Below are 20,062 nucleotides of genomic sequence, written 5' to 3'. Positions count from 1 at the left end.
CAATTAACACATGAAACAAAAGAAGCGGTGAGAGATGAGCAGATACGGCTGTGAAGGACATGATTGGGTTTTATATACAGGAAAGGATCTGAAGATGCATTTTAATTAGAGGGAGATTTTTCCCATCATTTAAATGTGTTCACAGCTGCATTTTTAACAGAAAATGCTACGATGGAATCCTCGTTTCAATCATCTGATGTATTTTTCCGCAATAATTTTCTGACAAAATGCACTGACCCACCGGTTTGGGAACGTCAACATCTTTTTTAGCTTGGCCTTCGTCTCCGTGTCCTGCTACATACCACACCGGGATCACAGCGCTCTGAAACGCTACACTTTCCAAAGACCATTTTGGTCTGTGTGATTGTCACCAGTTATCGCCATGGTTAATTAACCGTCAATGGAGTGAGATCCACTTTCTGTGTTCACCCGCATGCTTACAGCAGACAGTTAACTGTTTCTTCTGACTTTGTTATGAAGCTTTTTTTTTTTAACTCAGACTTAGAAAAAACAGCCCATACTTTCATGGCAAAGTGGTTTCCGTTACACCACGAGCATTTACCCTTAATTTGTCAACTCCAGCTGAAAAGCTGGTCTCTGAAACCGACAGCCGTCTTCAGTTTTGTTTTTTTATCAGGATCAGAATAAAACTAAATCTTTAGTCATTTAATTGTCAAATTTGAGGTGATGAATTATCCAGGACAATTAATGGGTTCTTGTTTCAATAGTAAAATAGAAGTCTGAGTTTTCACAGAGCAAAAATTATCTTCTGAAATGTAACACCTTTCACTTTTAGATTGTTGAAATAAGAAAAATTAAAGATCGGTATTTCAAGAATGTTTTAATTCACATCAAAGCGGCTCACATATAGAAGTTCAGATTAATTTACCAAATCGTTTTGAAAGGTAACACTTTCTATTTTGGCCTCTGAGTTTTATGGATATCAGACATGTTTGAAAACGTGCCGATTAGTAGAAGGAATGTGTCAATTAATAAAAGCTTTTTTGTGACACATTCAGAATAATCTTTTAATAAATTCCACATTTAAAATAATAAAAACATAAAAAGTCACATTGCTCAGTTACCCAGTGGTAATCTAAACTTACTGTGCAGTATTTTCCACCTATTAAAAATATGAAGCCAAAACAAAGTTAGCAAAAGTGGTGTGATGAAGAGAGGAAGTAAAGTAATAATGTTTCTGATTCAACTTAACTTCACAAATGGCAAAAAGTTCCTCTAACTGGATTATGTTTTATTTACCTTTTCACATTCAATTCTAAATTGAGTTGTAGCAGATTTTCAATGGAGTGTAAGATAACAGGACTGAATTATACTTACTATATATCATTAATACTCAAATCAAATTTATTATATTGCCTAAAATATGCAATATAAAATGAAAGTGGAGTGGCTTACATCTAACACTTCAATTGTTTTCACTGTTTTTACAGCAAACCACAAAAGGTCAACAATTTATTCAGAACTTAAATGATTTAGGGGAGAATCTTTAATGTGAGATAGACTGACGCTATTTTTAGACAGACTGAAAGTCGCAGTTAAGTTGTTGATTCCATATGAAGCACCTTCATGGACTCCGAGATGACTGAGCTGGTGTCAATTTGCCCATAGATACCAACCAAAAAGGCCTTGTGGAGCAAAATATCAGCATGTTCTGCAAAGACAACAGACAACAGTTCATTGCAGTGATAGAAGTTTCACTATTTTCTTCAAAGATGGGCTGGACGGGTTTTTAAACTTCTAAACCACCTCCTACAAACTTTAGCTCGTTACCTTGACAGACTAGTACGTATTCTGGAAGATTCCTTAGAGAAGTCTGCACCACATCAAAGTTACCACTCCCTATGCAGTACATGAAAGTTGGTAGGAAGTCTGTCGCCAAGCTACAGGAAAGAAAGAAAAACTATATTTATTCAAAGTAAACCTAAAAAAAACCCAGCACTAACTCTTAAGCTTACTCAATGCAAAACAGATATGTTTCCAACTCACCTGGGATTATTCTGAATGCAGCGCAGGGCCAGACTGAAGGCCATGTTCCGACTCAACTCCTCAGACGATGTCATCAGTCTCTGCAGGTCGTTCTGCAAACAGCCACACAAAGCTGTGATTGACGCGTTACACACAGCGACACGGATCAGAGTTGACTTTTTCCTTGTGACTCACGGTGAAGTACTGTATGATTTCTGGACTCCTCCTCGACTTCTCATCCACCTCTGTCAACACTTCTAGCACATCTGCAGCAGATGGTAATATTCACTCGATTAGTCACTACAGATGAAAACGGTTCATGTTCGGGTGAAACCGCCGCAGCAGTATGGTTCTCACCCTCCACTGCTTCTCCCTTTGACATCTTCTTCAAGTACATGGTCATATCTGCAGCGCTCAGTGTAAACGGAGCAGATATGTTGACCAGGGGCAAAGAGCCGGCAGACAAGTCATCTGCAATGTAAGCAGAAAAATCAGTCGGGAATGAGAAGCAAAAAAAATTGAGCTGGAAATGTATCCAATGCTTAAAAATTAGTAAATGTTTTACTCTTTAAAAAGTAACCTAATTGGACACAAAGGTGCTCACCATCTTTCTCTTCTGTTGTGACGTCTGCAGAGGAGCTTTTCACTGGCAAAGTGAGTCCAGCGAGTAGAGATTTTAGCTGAACCAGATCTGGATTTTCTGCACACAGACTCCTTAAAAAAAGGAAGAAAAATAAATTTTCCTTAAGATCTCCAGCAGTGTTTGAAACCATCGTCTTATAAGAGGCACTTCGGACTTACTGCAAAATGTCAGAGTGTTTCTGTAAATAAGGAATGGCAGCTGCAGCGTCGTGTGTTATGTACTTCTGTGTAAACTGCAGAAACTTATTAATGAAGATCAGCGGAAAACGACTCCTCTGAAAGTTCTACAAAAAAAAAAAAAAAACATGACATAAAAAAAAATTTAAGACATTTCATTCAGTAAAATAAGTTTTGTTTGCCTTAATTTTGGAATCCCCTTAAAGGGAAAATAAATGATTTGAGCACCTGAAGGACTTTCATAAATGACAGTAGGCAGTCTTGAAGCGCCCTCTGGTGGTCACTGTGAAAAACAAGTGGTTGCAGGAGTTCCAAGATGGCAAGAACGTTGCTAAAGAACATCATGTGGTTTTGCTGACGGAACTCCAGCATGTTCAGGTGAATGCGACCATGTAGGAGTCCTGCAATCATGGGGAGGTGTCTGTGGGACAAACGGAGCAGATGGGACCAGTAACCATTTCAAACTGTCCTTTAAAAAAGTAGAAAATCTAAAAGATTTAAAAATGTTTTATTGTAACCTACCTGAGTAAAAGAACAGGATGCGACACAGCCAGCTTCCTACAGGCAAGGTTGGCATCAGAGACACGACCCTCAGCAGACTTGGAGTCGCCGACATCAGCAAGCAGCGTCACAAGGCGATGAACCAGGACATCCAGCTGAGAAACAGAAAATCACAAAGTATTTATGGCATAGTACAGAAGTTAAAAATTGATTTAATTCATTATTGAAAATATTTAGCAAACAAGAAAAACTAGAAATGCACCAATCAGGTTTTTACAGGTTGATTGAGATTTCTGATTTTCTGTAAGGCCTGATCTGTTGAGTTTGTGTTGTAGTCTTCCACTGATTACAACACAAAACTTATTTGAGTGAACTTTCCGTTACATTAACTGTTAACTTCAGCAGATATTAATCACAGGCAATAAATTGCATTGATAGATCCATGATTAAGGTTGTAATCTCAAATAAAGTAAAAACTGAAGGGTTCTTAAAGTACTTGATGTCAACTACACTAATTCCAATTGTTGTGTAGGTCTTTGTGTGAGAACCAGTTTCTATGAGTACATCAACACATTTGTGTTAATATTAATGCAGTACATAAGGAGTCTTTTATACTTAGCAGAACAAACCTAGCACAAAATTGCTCAAGAAACTGTTGAATCTGTAGCACATGAAGCAGGAGGGACATTTTTACCTTGCAGCTGCTACCGTCTGCAGCCCCGCCGCTGCTGAACGTGTCTCCAGGCAGGGTCACATGCTGGATGACCTCAGGGAAGTGGAGATAGATTTGCAGCAGCAGGTTCTGGCACCACTTACTCATTGCACTGATGAAAAAAAAAATTCAAATAGAGATCTGTCCACTACATTTAGAAGACAAATAAATCAACACGAAACAAGCAACTTTGTTGTGGTTCCATTACAAGAAACTGAGTCTGCCAGAGTATCAACAGCAAAGCTACAATAACCCAAATGGGATTAATGCTGCTGATGTACTGACACCTCAGAATCAGGGCAACTGGAGACTTTAGCAAGTCAAATTTAAGACTTTTAAAGAACTTTTTAAGGCCAGCTTGAATTAAATGTAAGACTGAAAAAACTGTGAATATAGGAGATAACTGGGGGATCCCATTGGCTCATATATGGGCTGGTAACTGAAGTGAACCAGTGGCAAAAAATAAACATTGTCCAGCCGTACACATGATAGATGCAAAAACTGGTATCTAGCTAGGATATATTAGCAGCTAGTTAACATCTAACTCTAGTCGCAAAATGCAATGAAGATGCGTTAAAGGATGTGAACATCCTCCAAACAATTAAAACAGTCATTTTTCCTAAAGTTTTACTCAGCTTTATCTTTTTAAAATGAACAATAATCAGATCTGATTTTCCAGAGATCAGGAAGCACTACAAAACCTCCTTTTTGTTTCGGTCGACTAGCAACATCAATTCACGCAACGAGAATAAATAACATAATGTAATTCAAAAGTATTTGCATTTAAGTCACTGCAGTTCCACCAAATCCTCTTACTGGATAAGGCCCTTGTCACACTCGTATGATGCAGTCTCTGCTAAATGAGGAGTTTATTACAGCCATGCTTTAAAGCAAATCACAGCGACCTTGAACAGGAGCAAAGAGTTTGCTGGTTGTTACCAGTTTGGGAGTAATTGGAATAAACACCAGCTTATCTGACAGAAAGCTCCCCGAATAAGAATGCTTTACATAGCCTCAAATGTTTAGCCAACACAAGGCTGAAACCGCTTTACTTTCAGTGTGTTTTATGCTGCCATGTTCCCACTTGCAAGTATTTTACCAGGAAGCTTAGTGCTACTTAAAATACTGTAATTCTGAAGCTAATTTTGCCTGACCTTGGCCAAAGTTTCCTCATTAAAGTGGTTTAATAAGCAGAGACATGTTCATGAAAGAAGGGTTTGCCTCCACAAAGAGTTGCACCCTGATCTCTGACAGCTAAGTCAGAGCAGGAATTCACAACACAGGCAAGTTTAGAGCTTCAGCCTTAATCCTCTTGCCTTCATTATAATACACTGAGCTTTTAAAGAGATCACACTACAGACGACTTCTGCTGGTTTTAATTTCACACCAATAGACCTAATTATCGAGTTCTCCCTGGTCCAAAGCATTGTGGGTGACAGGGGGAGTCTAAAAAGTTCCTCTGTGCGGAGAAGGAAAATCTGGTGCAATTTAGCTCAAGTCTATCAGTGCAACATAAGAAAATAAAACATTTCACATTATTTGAAGATATTTTGAGGAAATGATTGAGCACTAGAATAAACACTAATTACCGCTGCACTATTTTGCCTTTATGAAACAAATTAGTCAAATTTCAGGCTGCATGGTGGTGCAGTTGCCAGAACTGTTTTTGATTTAAATCCCACCCTGCATTAAGTCTGCATGTTCTTTGCATGTTCTCCCCATGCGTACATGGTTACCAGGATGGTATGGCTGTTGATACACACAGGCTGCTGTGTGTGTTGTAGAACCTCTATTCTACTGGTACTTTCATACGCAAACATCTCTCAGATTTACAGAAATTGGTCTGAAAGAGACAAAATGTCCAGTCCAGTTCAGAAAAATCGGACAACTACCGATTGAAAACACTTCCTCGTCTGCTGAATATCGGTTTCAGGTGCAACATTAAACTTGTAAAATAAGAACTTGAAGCAAAAGCATTGATTCGCCCAGTCCTGTATCAGTGGTCCAGCCTGGGTGGTGTAATGGTGTTGGGGATATTTTCTTGGCACACTATGGGCTCCTCAACACCACAGACCATACTGTTCCCTCTGCTGATGACTTCATCCAGCAGGATAATGCACCGTGTCACAAAGCTCAAATCATTTCAAACTGATTTCTTGAACATGATGAGGAGTTCACAGCACTCTGATGGCCTCTACAGGCACCAGATCTCAGTCCAACAGAGAACAGTTTGGATGCTGATGAACAGCAAATTAGCATCATGATGCTATTATGTCAACATTTACCAAAACTTTGAGGAATTACCTTAAAGTTCTGCCTCTTTAAGCTATATTATTCTTTTTTTTTTTTAAGGTTTTTTTGTAATGAGAAAAGGGGAAGACATGTGGCAAATGTCACTAGGCCGGGAATCGAACCTGCGACCATTGCCATGAGGAGTAAGGCCTCAATACGTGGGTCGTGCTTTGCTTATGCGCCACCACAGCACCCCCATATTACCCATCATAAACATTTTTTATGAATGTAAAATTATTCAGTAAATGTTCTTAAGTGATAAATTTTTCTGTTTAGTTTTGACATCCATTGACTTTTGTGTTTAATTATTAGTTAACAGTTGGTATTTCAAGGATTCTTCTTTAAATCTCTTTAAATACGCACACACTTTAACTCTTAAGGTGTTTTTTACACCCAAGGTATCACATCAGTTTAAAACCAACTTTGGTTCTCACCAGGAGTGAGAGTGAGAGCGAGCATGAACCAACACGGATCTGACTCAGCTCCCAGATCTGCGCAGCAAGTTTGAGCAAAACGCCTTCCTGTGGCCGGGTTTGCGCTGCATTCAGAATGAATTACAAAACAAACTAATGAACAATGGCTCTGCATTTTTTTCCCTTGAAGCATAAAGCCCTATTCAACTTTCAAAATGTCTTCTCAGACAATTTTGCCTGAAATAATACAATAAAATTAACTTCTTTGTTTTACACTGGCTTGGAAGACAGAATCTGCTTTCTGTGTTTACACTTGGTTCTCTCACCCTGGACACATCTGACCAATAAACAGACTGAACGTTCACACTTTGCTTTTAGTGACAAATTTAGGTCTGCTTAAAGTTTTCTTTGAGTGAAAACAAACTGAACCACTGGAAAAAGTTACAAGTTAAACTTATTAACTGATTCAAACCAAAGCAAAAAAAAAAAAAAAACTACAGGTGTGAAATTAAACCTTACCTGTCATCCCACTTCTTTGTGCAGTTAATGAGGTATTCGGATACTTTCTTGATGTTTTCGAGGGACCCATCACAGTAGGAGTGAAGGAGAGGAAGTCTGGATTGGATAAGGGAACAGGAAGCCTGGTCCAGGCCGCTTCTACCATCGCTGGGTGAGTTGACGCTACTGAGCTTTGATTCCGACAAGATCAGGTCCACCAGGCTGATGAGCTCCTCGGAGCTCAGTCGCAGTACGAACTTTTCTGTTTTCTTCTGCAGAACCAAATACAAGTCATCAGCCTCAGCAGATCAAAATGAATCACCTTGTTTTCAACAGAAACAACACGAAGTCATCAGGAAAGTGTGAATGCAACAGTTTAAAGTTACATGAGGAATCTTCTGGTCACGTCCTTGCCAGATGCGTGGAATATGACTGCATGCCCAGAGGAAGTCTAGGGCTGATGACGGATCCAGTCTAACAAAAATAAAAAGATTTAATTATTTTAGTCATTTGTAATTTATTATATATTATGTATGTCACAAAGGATATTGCAGATGAATTGTACTTGTAGTCTCTGTGCTTGCAGAGAAGAGCGCTGATGCACTGCAGCAGGGTGGACCAGTTGGACTGGTGAGTAAGCAAGGCCAAAAGATAAGGTCTGTAAGCAGGGGTCCCTCGTGCCTAAAACGCACAAAAAAATGGATCATTAATGCAGCATATTATTCTGTCATTTGACCAAAAGTAGGAAAGTTTCTGTACAAATTTGATTTTACCTTGTTGAGGGCAAAAAGCAGCTTCTGCTGCAGGTCTGGGCACACTGAAGTAACTTCAGGGTCGAGATGCTCCAGCCAATCAACCAGCAGGCCGGAGTTCAGTCCTGACTTAGTTACCTCACAACTGCTGAGGAAGGGCAAACGGAGAGGTTAGCTACTAAACTTATAAATCTGCTAAATCAATTAGGCAAGACCCAATAGCAGCTTAAAAGTACAAGAAGACACACAGCAGGTGTAGTTCTGCTGGTTCTGTCTCTGTCAGGTGTGTCTCTCATTTGGTTCAGTTAGACATAAACATTTCTTATGGAAACCAAACGGGATAAACAGCTACAGTGCTCACCTCTTCGTTTCCACTTCCTTTTTCCCTGGTCTCTCTTCGCCTTCCTGGAGGAGCAGGGATATCACCATGGCTACAGGGCCAGCTGCCCCATTCTGAGTGCCAACGGTCATCAGCAGCGACAGGAGCTCCTCCAAATATGGTGACTTTACCTCCATCAGCCCTTTTAACACTAACAGAAATAGGACAGAAGGGTTAAATTAACAGAAACAACCACTAAGCTTTAACCTGATACATGGAATTAAACATAAGTTTGAGATGCCATTAGGCTACGGCTTTGCCTTCTTCTATTAATTGCATTAGGGCTGAAACGATAAATCACGATTAATTGTGATAAGTCAATTATTGAAATAATCGTCAGCTCTTTTAATTATTGCCTGATCATTAACTGGAGTGCACACAAGCAGAAAAAGGTCATTTGCTGGACAACACAGTCAGAGCAGTAATTTGGCCAAAACGGTGTAAAAAAATAAACATTTTTCAGTTAAGATGAAAAACATTTGTCTGTAAATATGTTCTATCCTGAACTCAGGTGGCATATGAATTATGTAAAAACAATCTTATTAAGCACCTTTTGCTACCCAAATATCAGTTAATCCAAATAATTGTCAAACAAAATGAATGCTACACTGTATTAATGCTGAGCTCTTCACATGTTGATGTTAAAAATATTTTTTAGCAGTGGATGGACCCTTGGCAACAAATGATCAAGTTCACATCAAAAGAATGTTGTTTTGCATTTTAGGCAAAAAAAATAAATTAATTCTTATTTCAAAAAAGGAATCAAATTGTTTATTTGCATCTTTTAATGTTTTGGTGAATGTGATGATTTTTTTATGTGATTAATGATCAGAATAATTTCTTAATCGATTACTAAAATAATTGCAAGCAAAATTTCAAAGTGAGAAATAGATAAACTTCAACTTTCAGCCAGAATTCAGACAAAATTCTTTTGCATATAAAGGCTCTAATGAAAGAATGGCAATGTCAGAGCATTGTGTATACACAATAAACAGCTTTAAGGATTCGTTTATTGTCCCTTAGCACCATTGATACCTTTGCCAATGAGCTCAGGTTCAGCGTTGCATCGTTCTCCGGCTTTCAGCATCGCCATGACAGCTCTTAGCGGCACCTCGGGGTCTCTGCGGTACGCCAACGCTTCGGCCAGATGGATGAAACCTGTTCTCACTGCAAAGCAGCAAACACGCATAAAGTTATTCATGCAAACATCAATCCACCAGCATATAAAAAGACAAAGTATTCTCACCATCACTGTGTCGTTGAATGTGAGTGCTCTGACCAGCGAAGGTCTTGAGAAGGGACTTCAGAGGTCCGACTTCCAGAGTCGGGTTGTCCAACCACATCAACATCTCGACGACGACTTTTAGGAATAGAGAGGAGAAAGCAATGTCCTGGGAAACGAGGCGCTGCAGTGGCACAGGATGAAACAAAATCAGACAAAACTATTATATCAAGCAGGAAGACGGTTACACACTGTCTGGTGTGTTCACATCTTTCACCTGGTACAGATGTAGTTGGCGCATTAGAGGACAGGAGAGCGCATGGCTGCGGTGCATTGACATCACAATCGGCCCTGCATGGGTGGAAGTGAGCAGAGCTGCAACAGCCTGCAGGAGACGAAAGGCCAGACCCCCCTGCTGAATCTGCCCCTGCCTGGCCCGCATCAGCTCCTTAGCCAACGCCTGCTGCAAGGTGAGAGAGAGCTGACTGGGAGGAGGCCCGTGCCAACGAGGGTCCACCTTTATCGGGAAAATCTGGCGAAGACACAAATAAACCAATCAGTTTTATATACGTACTTAACAACTTCATGGACGACAACAAAGAAACAAAAAGTGGTTAGGGAAGTTGTTTAGAAAACCAAAAGAAAGGAAGACCTGAAGCAACATGCCGGTGAGGTCATCCTCAGGCCCGACTGGTGGAAGCTGAGTGGCCGCTCTCATCTTTACTGAGCTGTGAGTCGTTTCCACAGTAACTTTTGCCTTGTTAGTTTCCAATGAATCTGCCAAGAAGAAAGTATTTAGGAATCACAAAACCTAATTTGTATCCTGTGGTTTATAAATTACCTAAGTATGTGGAAGTTTAATGACATAATATAGTTTTGCTGATTAAACTCAAATTATTACAGCTATGTAATAATTTGCTGAACATATTGTTTTTATGTCCAGCATAAAAACAATAAGAATCTGGGAGATAAAGTAACTGACCTCTGCGTGGCAGAAGGGATGAGCTAAGCAAAGCATGGAAAGTGTGGCCCCCAGTGGCCCCTCTCTCATGCTGCACCTCAACCAGATGAGCCATGTAGTCTGTTGTTGAAGAAATAAACACATTATGACAATTTTAACTGCATTAACGTTTGAAAAGAAGAACATCTGGAGAAAAACCTTACGTTTGTCCATGATGTTTTGCTCCAGACTCTCTGGATCATGAGAGACGGCCTGATCCAGGTACTGCAGGAGTTTACTCATGCTGGAGACGGGAATGCCAAATGACTGGACAAACAGCAGCAGCTGCTGAGGCTCCAAGTCCTGTAAAGCTGAAAAAAAAAACAACACAATGTTTGGTTCATGTAAAAAAAAAAAACTCTCCCGTGGAAGGTAATGTTGTAATTTTACATTTTACCTGCATCTACTAATCGAGAGACCTCTGAACGGATCATCCTCAGTTTCAACCAGTCCGGCAGCAGCAGAGCCTCCTCCGAAGTGTCGACCAGGAAGGCAGTAGGCAGAGGTTTCTTCTCAGGAAACCAGATGTTCAACAGAGCATAAAAATCACTCTCTCCTGTATGAAAATTACAAAGGGGATCCTGTTGTATTACAATCAAGCAAAGTCAAAAATGTAAAAATTGTTTGCACGGACACTCTGTTCTTCTATCTTCTTTAACAAAGCAAACCTAAAGTAAGCTAGTCTACCTTTGGGTGGTCCCAGCGTTAGCAAGATGACCATTGCATGGACAACAAGAATGTGCATCGTGGCCGTCTCTCCTGTCGTCCAGCGGAGGAACACTTGGTCCTGAGACTCTGACTGGGAAAGAAAATTAAAATAAAATCAACGTTGAGATCTGTTACAAAGTTTGAAGAAGCGGTTTCACTTTGTGTTAATTGTTCGTCTCACCCAGCTGTACAGATCCTCGCCCTCCTTCGTCTTCCTCATCCTCTTGATGTACGTAGAAAATATAGTGAGGAAAGCAGAGAGCACTGCGTCGGACTCAGGTCTGCTGGAGTGTTTGGAAAACAAATTGTTCATGATGGTGGAACGCTCCACAATGAGTCGGGCAATGTCCTGGAAGAAGAAAGACAGCGAGAGAGGGGAAAAAAAAAAAAAAAGCTGTCAGCACTCCTCTGGGAAATAGAAGCGGAGGCAGGAGAAGATGCAAGCAACTTGCTTTGATTACCAGCGCGAGGTCATTATGAGCTGCCTGCTCCTCTATCGGAGCATGCTGGGAAAGGTAGATGAGGTATGCGCTGATGGTCTGAGGATCTGTTTCCATGTGAATGGCCTTTAAGAAAGCAAAAAAAATAATCAATTGTTAGGAGAAAACAATTGGTTTGTACACTTTTCCCAAAAAGTATAAAATTCAGGCATTTTTTAAGCATTTTCAAGGCATGTTTTCAACCTTTTAAAGAACCACACTTTGGAGATAAAAACAATACAATCTAAAGAAGACAATTTCAATTCATTATTGTATGACAACAGTTATTACTGCTGATAATGTCTTGTGATGGTATTCCACACTGTATGGACAAGGTAAACTAAAATATAACAAAATGTTATGTTTTGAAAAGTCTCTCTCTCTTATACGCATATCACTTGAGCCATTAGGAATAATAATAAATATGCATTACATTGAACAAATCTGTTTGTGTTGAGATAAATTACCTACCTTCTCAAATTAAATGCTTAAACACAATATGAATCATCACTTGACTTTCTTTAAACAGTCTTTTCTTTTTCAAAACGGTACAAATGGAATATCGAGCACTTTCAAGGACTATCTACAGAAATCAAGCGCTTTCCAAACCTTGAAAGCATCTTATAAAAACTCAAGCATTCTCAAGAATTTCAAGAACCCATGAAAATCTGGAAAAAAGCTCCACAAATGACACAAGCTCGTCGTTGATTCGGACTGACCTGCTGCAGGGCGGTGGACGTCATGCCACGGACGCTGTCGAACAGGGGGAGCTTCGGGAGGTCCTGCAGGAGCCACTGGTAACCAGGCAGAAGCTCGGCATCTGCAGAGTCTTCCTCCATGGGCTGCTCTCGCTCCTCTCCATCTTTTAAGCCTCCTTCGCTCAGCACCAAAGACAAACCCTGCGTATACATAAAATATAGGAACTTAATTTGTTCCCCCAACACAACGCGACTAGAAAGAGTTTTTACTTGGGTTTTAGTTTGGTACCTTCATGGCTAAGACTCTGGAAGCAGCTTGGGAAGAGCTAAGACGGCGAAGGAAGTAATCCAGAACTTCACAGGTTGTCTGTTCATCGGCTTTAGAACCCAGGAGAAGATCCTGGAGCCGTCCAAGCAGCTGCCTCTGCTTTTGTTGTCGCTACAAGAACAAATAAGGAGCAGTTAAGAATCTGTGTTTAGTATAATCCAGCATGCATTAACTTTAAATCCAGGATGGTAAGTACAAGAAAGAAAAATAAGTACTTGTCTCTTTTTGGCTTTCTGCTCTTTGCTCTCTCCATCTTCGTCGTCCTCCACTGGCAGGCTGTCATCCGCAGCGTCGTGTAAAAGGAACTCACACAGACACTGAACTGGAAGCACATCCAGGGAACCCTCACTGGACTGGACCAGGTCGGCCAACCAGGGCATGGACTGAGAGGACGCCTTTCAGATTAAAAAGCAGAAACTTCAACAATCAGATAAAACTCACATTTCCTCTTACGTTTATCCATACAGCAGCTGCTGTATGGATAAATCTACGGATTAAGATCTATGACTGTCCTCAAGACAGCAGAAAACTCAGAAGCGAGTGTCATACGGATGTTTCCATCACCTGTCTCTGGATGATGTTGAGCAAAAAGTCGGGGCTGCGGCTGCGACACAGGAGATGACCGAGGCGGAGCGACTGGTTGAGACTTTTCACCTGTTCCTGCACCTGAGGAGGGGGCCGACGAGGAGGACCCCTTAACACAAAAACATATATTATGGATTTTAGAAGGGGGAAAAAAAAAATTGTAAGCTTAAAAATCTGGATCTCTCAATTAACATCTTACTGTGGGTCCAGGCTGGTGAGCTGAGACAGTAGCAAGCTGTTGCTCTCTGTGATGGTCTGCTTCGTAGAGGCGGCCGCCAAATGGCTCTCAAAGGCCAAAATCTCCTGCTTCTCCCGCTGGGAGATCTGCAGCTCCCTGTTGATCATTTCTGTCTTTGTGTCTTCATCGGCAATGGTGCATGGCGGGTAAGTGTAGTTACTGAGAAATAAAAGAGAAAAAAGTCTTAGCTGGTGTTCACTTGGAAATGATTTTCCTACAAATTACAAGTTTTACTTACTTTGTCATTACCATCTCCATAAGCATTTTCAGGGTAGGATAACCATCCCAAGCAGCCAAGCCTGAAGAAAAAAAAAGAAATGTTGGAGCATAACAACTACAGTTCATTACTAGAGTATAACTTCAATGTATGTGATAAATCAACACAAACTAGTGCATAGTTGAAAATTAAAAAAAAACAACATAGTTTACAATTTCTGAAAGATAAAAATCTGAAAAATGTAGCCTGCATTTATTGCTATTGTATTGTGAGAAAATAGTCCAAGGATGAATACTTTGCTACACACATGCTATTACTCTACCTATTTTTTGAGGATTAAAGGCAGCCACCACCAACAGCAGGAGCCATGCCTTCCAATAGAGAGTGGATATTGCCAAATTTGGCGGTTGGTACCTTAAACAACAAAGCCATGAGTTATTTTTAGTTTGTGTTTGAGTGACCCAGTGTGTGTCTTTCAAAGCCAATAAAAGACCAATGTCCTACCCAGCTGGCAGCTGAATGTTCTCTGGGTGGTGGTATGTACACAGATTCAGCACAGCATCAATGAGCTGGATCCTCTCCACTCTCAGGACCTCTAGATCTATTTATCAGGAAACCAGATAAACAAAATTAGCTTTGCTCATGCTTCACAATCACCACTTAACCAACTCACAAAGATAAAACATGAATGAAGGAGTTTCCTCTCGGAATAAGTCAAGTGGCACATTACGCTGAGGCACAAGTGTTTAAAGTACTGTCCAGACATTTTGACAGAGAGTAAAATAAACAGCTGGAACGGATCTTCGCTCACCATCGGACTGAACCGCAGCGGCTCTCTTGACCAGGTGATCTGCGAGTTCCATGGCATCGGCCGGGCCGAGAGGCAAATCACGGGACAGCCCGATGACTAGGATGCGCATCAGCGTGTCCTCGAGCAGCGGCACCTCAGAACAAAGGCGGAGGAAGAAACTGAGGAACAGAAAAAAAACAAAAAAACATTAAATCAATTAAAGACAGTTGGGAAACAAAAAGACGTTCAGAAACGACGTTCAGAAAAGTAAACTCACTTCCTGTCACTTTCTGGAGGCCAGTTGTCCCACTTGTAATAAGTCTCAGGCTGCTCGGTGAAAAGCACTTTGTGAAGGCTGCACACGAGAAGGAGATAAAGTAATAGAAACAAAAGTAAAGTGCAAAGCTAGTTTGACAGTAAACATATCAGACAGGTTTACACTCACCAGTGGACATAGTCTTTTGCGCCCACTTTGCTGATTGTAGGGACCACCGTGTGGAGCCACCACACAGCGTCTCTCTGGATGGAAGCAATCTGATTCTGGAAGGACCTCAGGACTTCCAGATCTGAGAAAAAAAAAAAAAAAATCGTTCAAGTCAACAAAAAGCTGATCACACATCATTGATCACATCAATCCATACTTTTTTTCTCTCCTTTGTCCCACGCAATGCCAGCTTCCTTAACTTGAGCAGTGATGCCCAACATCATGGAGACTGTGAGTAAATCCGTCACCTGGATCACAAAGCGCTCCTACAGCAAAGGATGGAGGTTAAATAAATAAAGAAAACAGCTGAAGTAAAGCAGAGCGGGGCGATCGTCACGTCTGCTTACTTTGAACTCCATGTCCACATAGCTGGTCTCTTTTCTCTCCTGCATCAAACCGAAACAAAACGACTGGAAATTGATCTCATGCTTGGTCTGTTTGATGATCTCTCTGAGCAAAGCTCGAGAGGCTCGCAGATAGTCGTCCTTATTGGTGAGCAGATCCTGGAACACCATCGCCAGGAACTGCACATGCAAAGACAAGAAAATAAATTTCTTTTGAGGTAAAAAACGTTAACTGATTGCAAATAAATAAAAACATTAAATACCTTCAAGGTTCAAAATTCTAATTTTTTTCATTTTAGAATTTTAAAGTACCATAAATTTCTGGACTATTGAGCATATCTGACTATAAGCCACACCAACTAACTTTAACAAAAACAACAAAAAGTTGTTGGCTGTATTTGTCTATAAGCCACAGGAGTCCATGTTTTAACATGTATACACATAGCTGTTTTTTGATCTTCTAAGGAAATATGAAAATAATTACATAAAAATATGTAGTTTTCCTTGCCTCATAGGAACCCTCAATTTGTTTCCATGTGACTCTAAATGAGTCTAATCTCACCTTTGGTGCTTGTTCTGGGCTGTGCTGCAGCACTGTGTGCAGAACCTGCATATTGTTGGGATTCCTGGCATTAGAAAGTTCGTTGAAAATCACCAGCTTCACCATCGTGCCCAAGTTGTCTCTATGTGCGTTTAGCAGCTCTCTGGCGAAGAGCATTAAAAGTACATGTTAAGAAATGAAAGAAAATAAATAAATAAAAACACTGACACTTTTGTAACAAGTCAGAAGAATGACAGCGAGTAGTTACACACACCTCACACACAGCATATAGTGATTCAGTAAAACTTTAGGTTTCAGACGGATCTTGATGAGGCTGGAGATCACCTCCATGTCGTCTGCTCCGTGTGTGCTGCAGTTCATGCACAGCGACATGAGGAGGTCCTGAGCGGGTCGAGTCAGCTTTGTGCACAAGATGAAAAAAAGCAACTGTCAGCTACAAATAACGACAATAGAGTGCCTCTAATATATTGACACAACTGTACTCATAACAGTGGTTTGTTCATTTTCAATAACTTTTGATGGTTTAATCTGTGGTATGTAACTTTTGTCAACAACATGCTGGCACAAGTCTGTGTAGCCCAGCCAAGAGCAAGTGGGAAGATGTGTGCAGCACATCCTCCCACTGCACACATCACTAAGACCCTCCGCCTGGCTCTGAATGATTGTTTTTGACTGAGCGGTGTATTTCTGTAGATGGCAGTAGGGCCACAGGGAGGAGGCAGAGGTTCTTGATTTTTTCACTTATCTGTCACATATTATACTATCACAACATAGTGACAGTTTTAACAAATATGGGGGGAAAAAACCCATTGTTTATAAAAGTTACATAGTGCAGCTTTAAGGACATCAAAGCAAAATGTCAAACTTTATAACCAGATCACAGTTGATATTGAGTTGACATTGACTTTCAGAAAAAGCTAAATGGCCCAGACATTTTTTAGACTCACAGATGAAAGTGATAAAATCAACAGCATCACAAATGAAATCTTCAAAGCAAATAATGATCACAATTCAACCAGGAAGAGTCTATGTCCTTTGGCTTTTTTTTTTAAATAACTCATTTTGTGAAAGACATTACCCAGCATTCATGCGTATTTCTTACCTTCGGGTTCTGGAGCCACATCTCCAGCCTCTGCACGGCCAGAAGACGGGCCTCTTTGTAGCCGCAAGTTGCGGTGAGCAGACGCAACAGATTCCGGGACACGTTGTCCATCGGTTGCCTGCGGTTCAGCTGATCCCTCAGGACGTCCAGCACATAGTCTTCCACACTCTCTGCCAACTCCTCATACCTATAAAATGAGATATGATCAGAAAAAGACAACAAAACCACAGCAATTTAAGAGATTTTTTAAATAATGTTTTAGCTTATTTAAGTGCAAAACACTAATAAAAACAAAGAAAAACAGCCATCAGTCATACCTCGGCATAATTTGGCCTTCATCCTCAGGACTAAGTTTCTCTTCTGCTATTAGTAATTCAGTCTGACTGTCATCTTCATCTGGTGTTGATGGATGAGGGCTGTTACCTAGCAGATCAAAAAGCAAAACATGACATCAGAAGTCAGTTAAAAAAAAACCATAGATCTGGCCAGGTCAAAGAGTATTTACGCCACCTGCACTAAGATCCCCAGGGGTGCGACCACTGTCAGCCTGCAGCAGCATACTCTTTGGTGGCATCTTAGTGCCAAAAGCCGTCTGGATGTTGTCGACAAAAGTCTTACAGTGGGAGCTGTCAACCCATATTCTTTCTCCAAGCGAGTCTTCAATATAAACCTAAAAAATGCAGTTAAGTACATGCAATAAGAATTTAAGTCAATATTTATATTTTGCTAGTTAAATTTCCAAATGTTCTCACTTTGACAAAGATTTCTGGCCAGTTCTCATCCTCCTCGTAGGCTGCCATGAGTAAATTGCACGCCAGAACTGACACCAGGCTGTTGCCTTTTGCTTTAAAGTTGATGGAAGCGTCCCGACGCAGGAGGCTGCACAACGCCTGGTGATAATGGAGAGACAGGTAAAAAAAAAGTTTAGTCCAAATGTAACAATTATAAGATTATTTGTTTACAGTCAAATTACTTCCTGAATGAATAATTGGTTCATTTATTAGAATTAAAAGAGAAAATTAGAGAGGAAAAAAAACAAACTGTACAACAATTTCTGGTTTAATTGTATACATTTGACATGGTGGTGATGATGCACCCTGGCAAAGATATGAAAGTGAATTGTGTGACTGCAGAATTTCAAAATTTGTCAAATTTTATAATTTCATCTGTGTGGAATTTGAGAAATGCATATGATTCTATTACACCATCTTTCCATTCAGTAGATCCTCTGGACAGTGTACACCTAGAGTCTCACCTCAATAATTCCTTGAGTAGCAAAAACATTGGGCTTGATTTTGGCAAGAAACATTAGGCTGAGGTACAGAGTGATATCCGGTTTGGCTCTGTTCATCTTCAGCTGCCTCACTGCTCCACACAGCAATCCCTCGACACGATCGTCGTTTCCATCTGACTCTGCAGCTTCGATCTCATCCAGCAGAACGGCTGGAGATACTGCACAAATGAGGAGCAATCTGTTAGGAACTACAGAAATTTTAGCTGTTCATCTGTCAGATTATGTGCCGACATAAAACAAGTGGTTTACCTTCAATTGGTACCACTGAAGGCTCCTTTATCGAGGGTGATATAGCCCTCTTGTCCACTGCTGCAACATCGGCGAGGCGTCCCAGAGCACTGACAGGAGGTGTAGTAGATAATTTGGGCCTCTTGGTAAGAGTGGACAAGCTGGATGAGGAGGGCAGAGCAGAGGAGGTCTCTCTCTTACGGTCAGCAGGTAAACCAGTTGATGCTGGTTTTAGGAGGACAGGAGGCGCTTTGGGTTCTCCTGACTGGCTCTTTGATCCCAGAGCGATGAAATCCCCTGGTGGAGGATGGGCTGAGAAAAAAGATGGCACATTTATCATGTATAATTTACATAACACAAAATTCAGATCGAGGCTGGATTTTTTTAATTGTGCTACCTGACGGTTTTGCAGCACTTGGGCGCCTCAGTGTTGTAGGTTTTGGACGATTCATGTTGATAGACCGGTGCAAGAACTCAAACAGCAGGATGAGCTAATAACATTGTCTTTCGATGAGCCTTCTAATGATAAAATAGTAAAAACAAAGAGCACACGGTTGTGTTACAGATTTAAAATAGTTTCGATATGAAGCCTTTATACTTTCTATTACATCCACATTACACACAGGAGTGGCAAAGTAACAACAAAACACAAGCAGAGCCAGTTACCTTTAGCAATTTAAGCTAACTTAACGGGCTAAAGTTTTAGCATCAACGACAATCAAAGCAATTTTTAATTTATCTTAAAACCAGAAAGACATTTAAAAAAGATAAACGCTTTACGAAAATGACTAACTCTGACAAGGAATAATATTCCATGTCAAAATAAAAATTACCGTCTCAATAAAGATACCCCAGTAAGCTATGGTGGCTTCTTCTGTTGTAACTTTTTCATTATCTAAGAAAATTACCAACACCGCCATCCTGCGTAAAGTGGTGTCATAACAGTAAAGCGGCGCAGACCGATTTTCTGCTCTCTTCTACTAATCTTTACTGTTAATAATATTGGTAATGATGTGATAATGATAAATATTACAGCCAGTTTACGTTTACATTGAAATACATTCCAAGAAACCCCAAATAACCTTAAGCTTAACCGTTCAAAATATAATGTTACTCAATGTGTAGTTACTCAATGTGTCCACCAGGTAGCAGTATTAGACTTACCCATCCTCATGCCCAGAGACTCGCTCACAGAATGACGTACTACGATGTTCACAAAATGAATGTACTCATGCATAATGAACACAAGAGGGCAGTAAAAACATAAAATGTTGATGGAAAAAACATAAATCAACTTTTTTATCTTGAATGATCACATAATTAAAACATATTTGGGGTCAAATGTGTATAGTAAACATAGAAAGCAGGATGAATAATCCCTTTAAGCTAGAATTTAAATTGGTATGTTTTTGTGACAATGTAAGAAAGGCT

The 20,062-nt window shown here is 40.4% G+C and overlaps 1 protein-coding gene across 4 annotated transcripts; it reads right to left on the bottom strand.

The window, feature by feature from the left end:
• Window positions 1-627: 627 nt before the first annotated feature.
• Window positions 628-19,551, bottom strand: ints1 (integrator complex subunit 1). 4 transcript variants are annotated; one of them, XM_032587645.1, is made up of 48 exons: window positions 19,465-19,551; window positions 19,029-19,150; window positions 18,653-18,943; window positions 18,365-18,561; window positions 17,862-17,999; window positions 17,620-17,779; window positions 17,427-17,532; window positions 17,110-17,296; window positions 16,261-16,406; window positions 16,008-16,149; window positions 15,449-15,625; window positions 15,259-15,367; window positions 15,063-15,183; window positions 14,895-14,972; window positions 14,639-14,796; window positions 14,332-14,428; window positions 14,150-14,241; window positions 13,849-13,909; window positions 13,572-13,769; window positions 13,352-13,481; window positions 13,003-13,182; window positions 12,749-12,898; window positions 12,481-12,660; window positions 11,744-11,848; window positions 11,464-11,631; window positions 11,262-11,373; window positions 10,972-11,130; window positions 10,739-10,885; window positions 10,557-10,655; window positions 10,227-10,351; window positions 9,852-10,106; window positions 9,599-9,758; window positions 9,388-9,519; window positions 8,335-8,503; window positions 7,995-8,121; window positions 7,787-7,902; window positions 7,608-7,695; window positions 7,243-7,493; window positions 4,001-4,130; window positions 3,328-3,461; window positions 3,034-3,226; window positions 2,788-2,912; window positions 2,591-2,700; window positions 2,344-2,457; window positions 2,182-2,252; window positions 2,008-2,099; window positions 1,792-1,901; window positions 628-1,672 (listed from the first exon to the last, which is right to left on the bottom strand). In XM_032587645.1, exons 2-48 carry the CDS (start codon window positions 19,081-19,083, stop codon window positions 1,557-1,559), a joined length of 6,561 nt encoding a protein of 2,186 aa, XP_032443536.1. In that variant the 5' UTR covers window positions 19,084-19,150; window positions 19,465-19,551; the 3' UTR covers window positions 628-1,556. The 4 variants fall into 4 exon arrangements, with proteins under 4 accessions (XP_032443536.1, XP_032443539.1, XP_032443537.1 ...); XM_032587648.1 differs by having other exon boundaries at window positions 7,995-8,118; XM_032587646.1 differs by having other exon boundaries at window positions 19,029-19,147; window positions 19,465-19,517.
• Window positions 19,552-20,062: the final 511 nt, after the last annotated feature.

Source organism: Xiphophorus hellerii, chromosome 16 (genome assembly GCF_003331165.1).
Source record: "Xiphophorus hellerii strain 12219 chromosome 16, Xiphophorus_hellerii-4.1, whole genome shotgun sequence".
Taxonomy (NCBI): Eukaryota; Metazoa; Chordata; class Actinopteri; order Cyprinodontiformes; family Poeciliidae; genus Xiphophorus; species Xiphophorus hellerii.
Note: the sequence above shows the minus strand (reverse complement) of the source record. Positions and strands in the feature narration are given on the sequence as shown.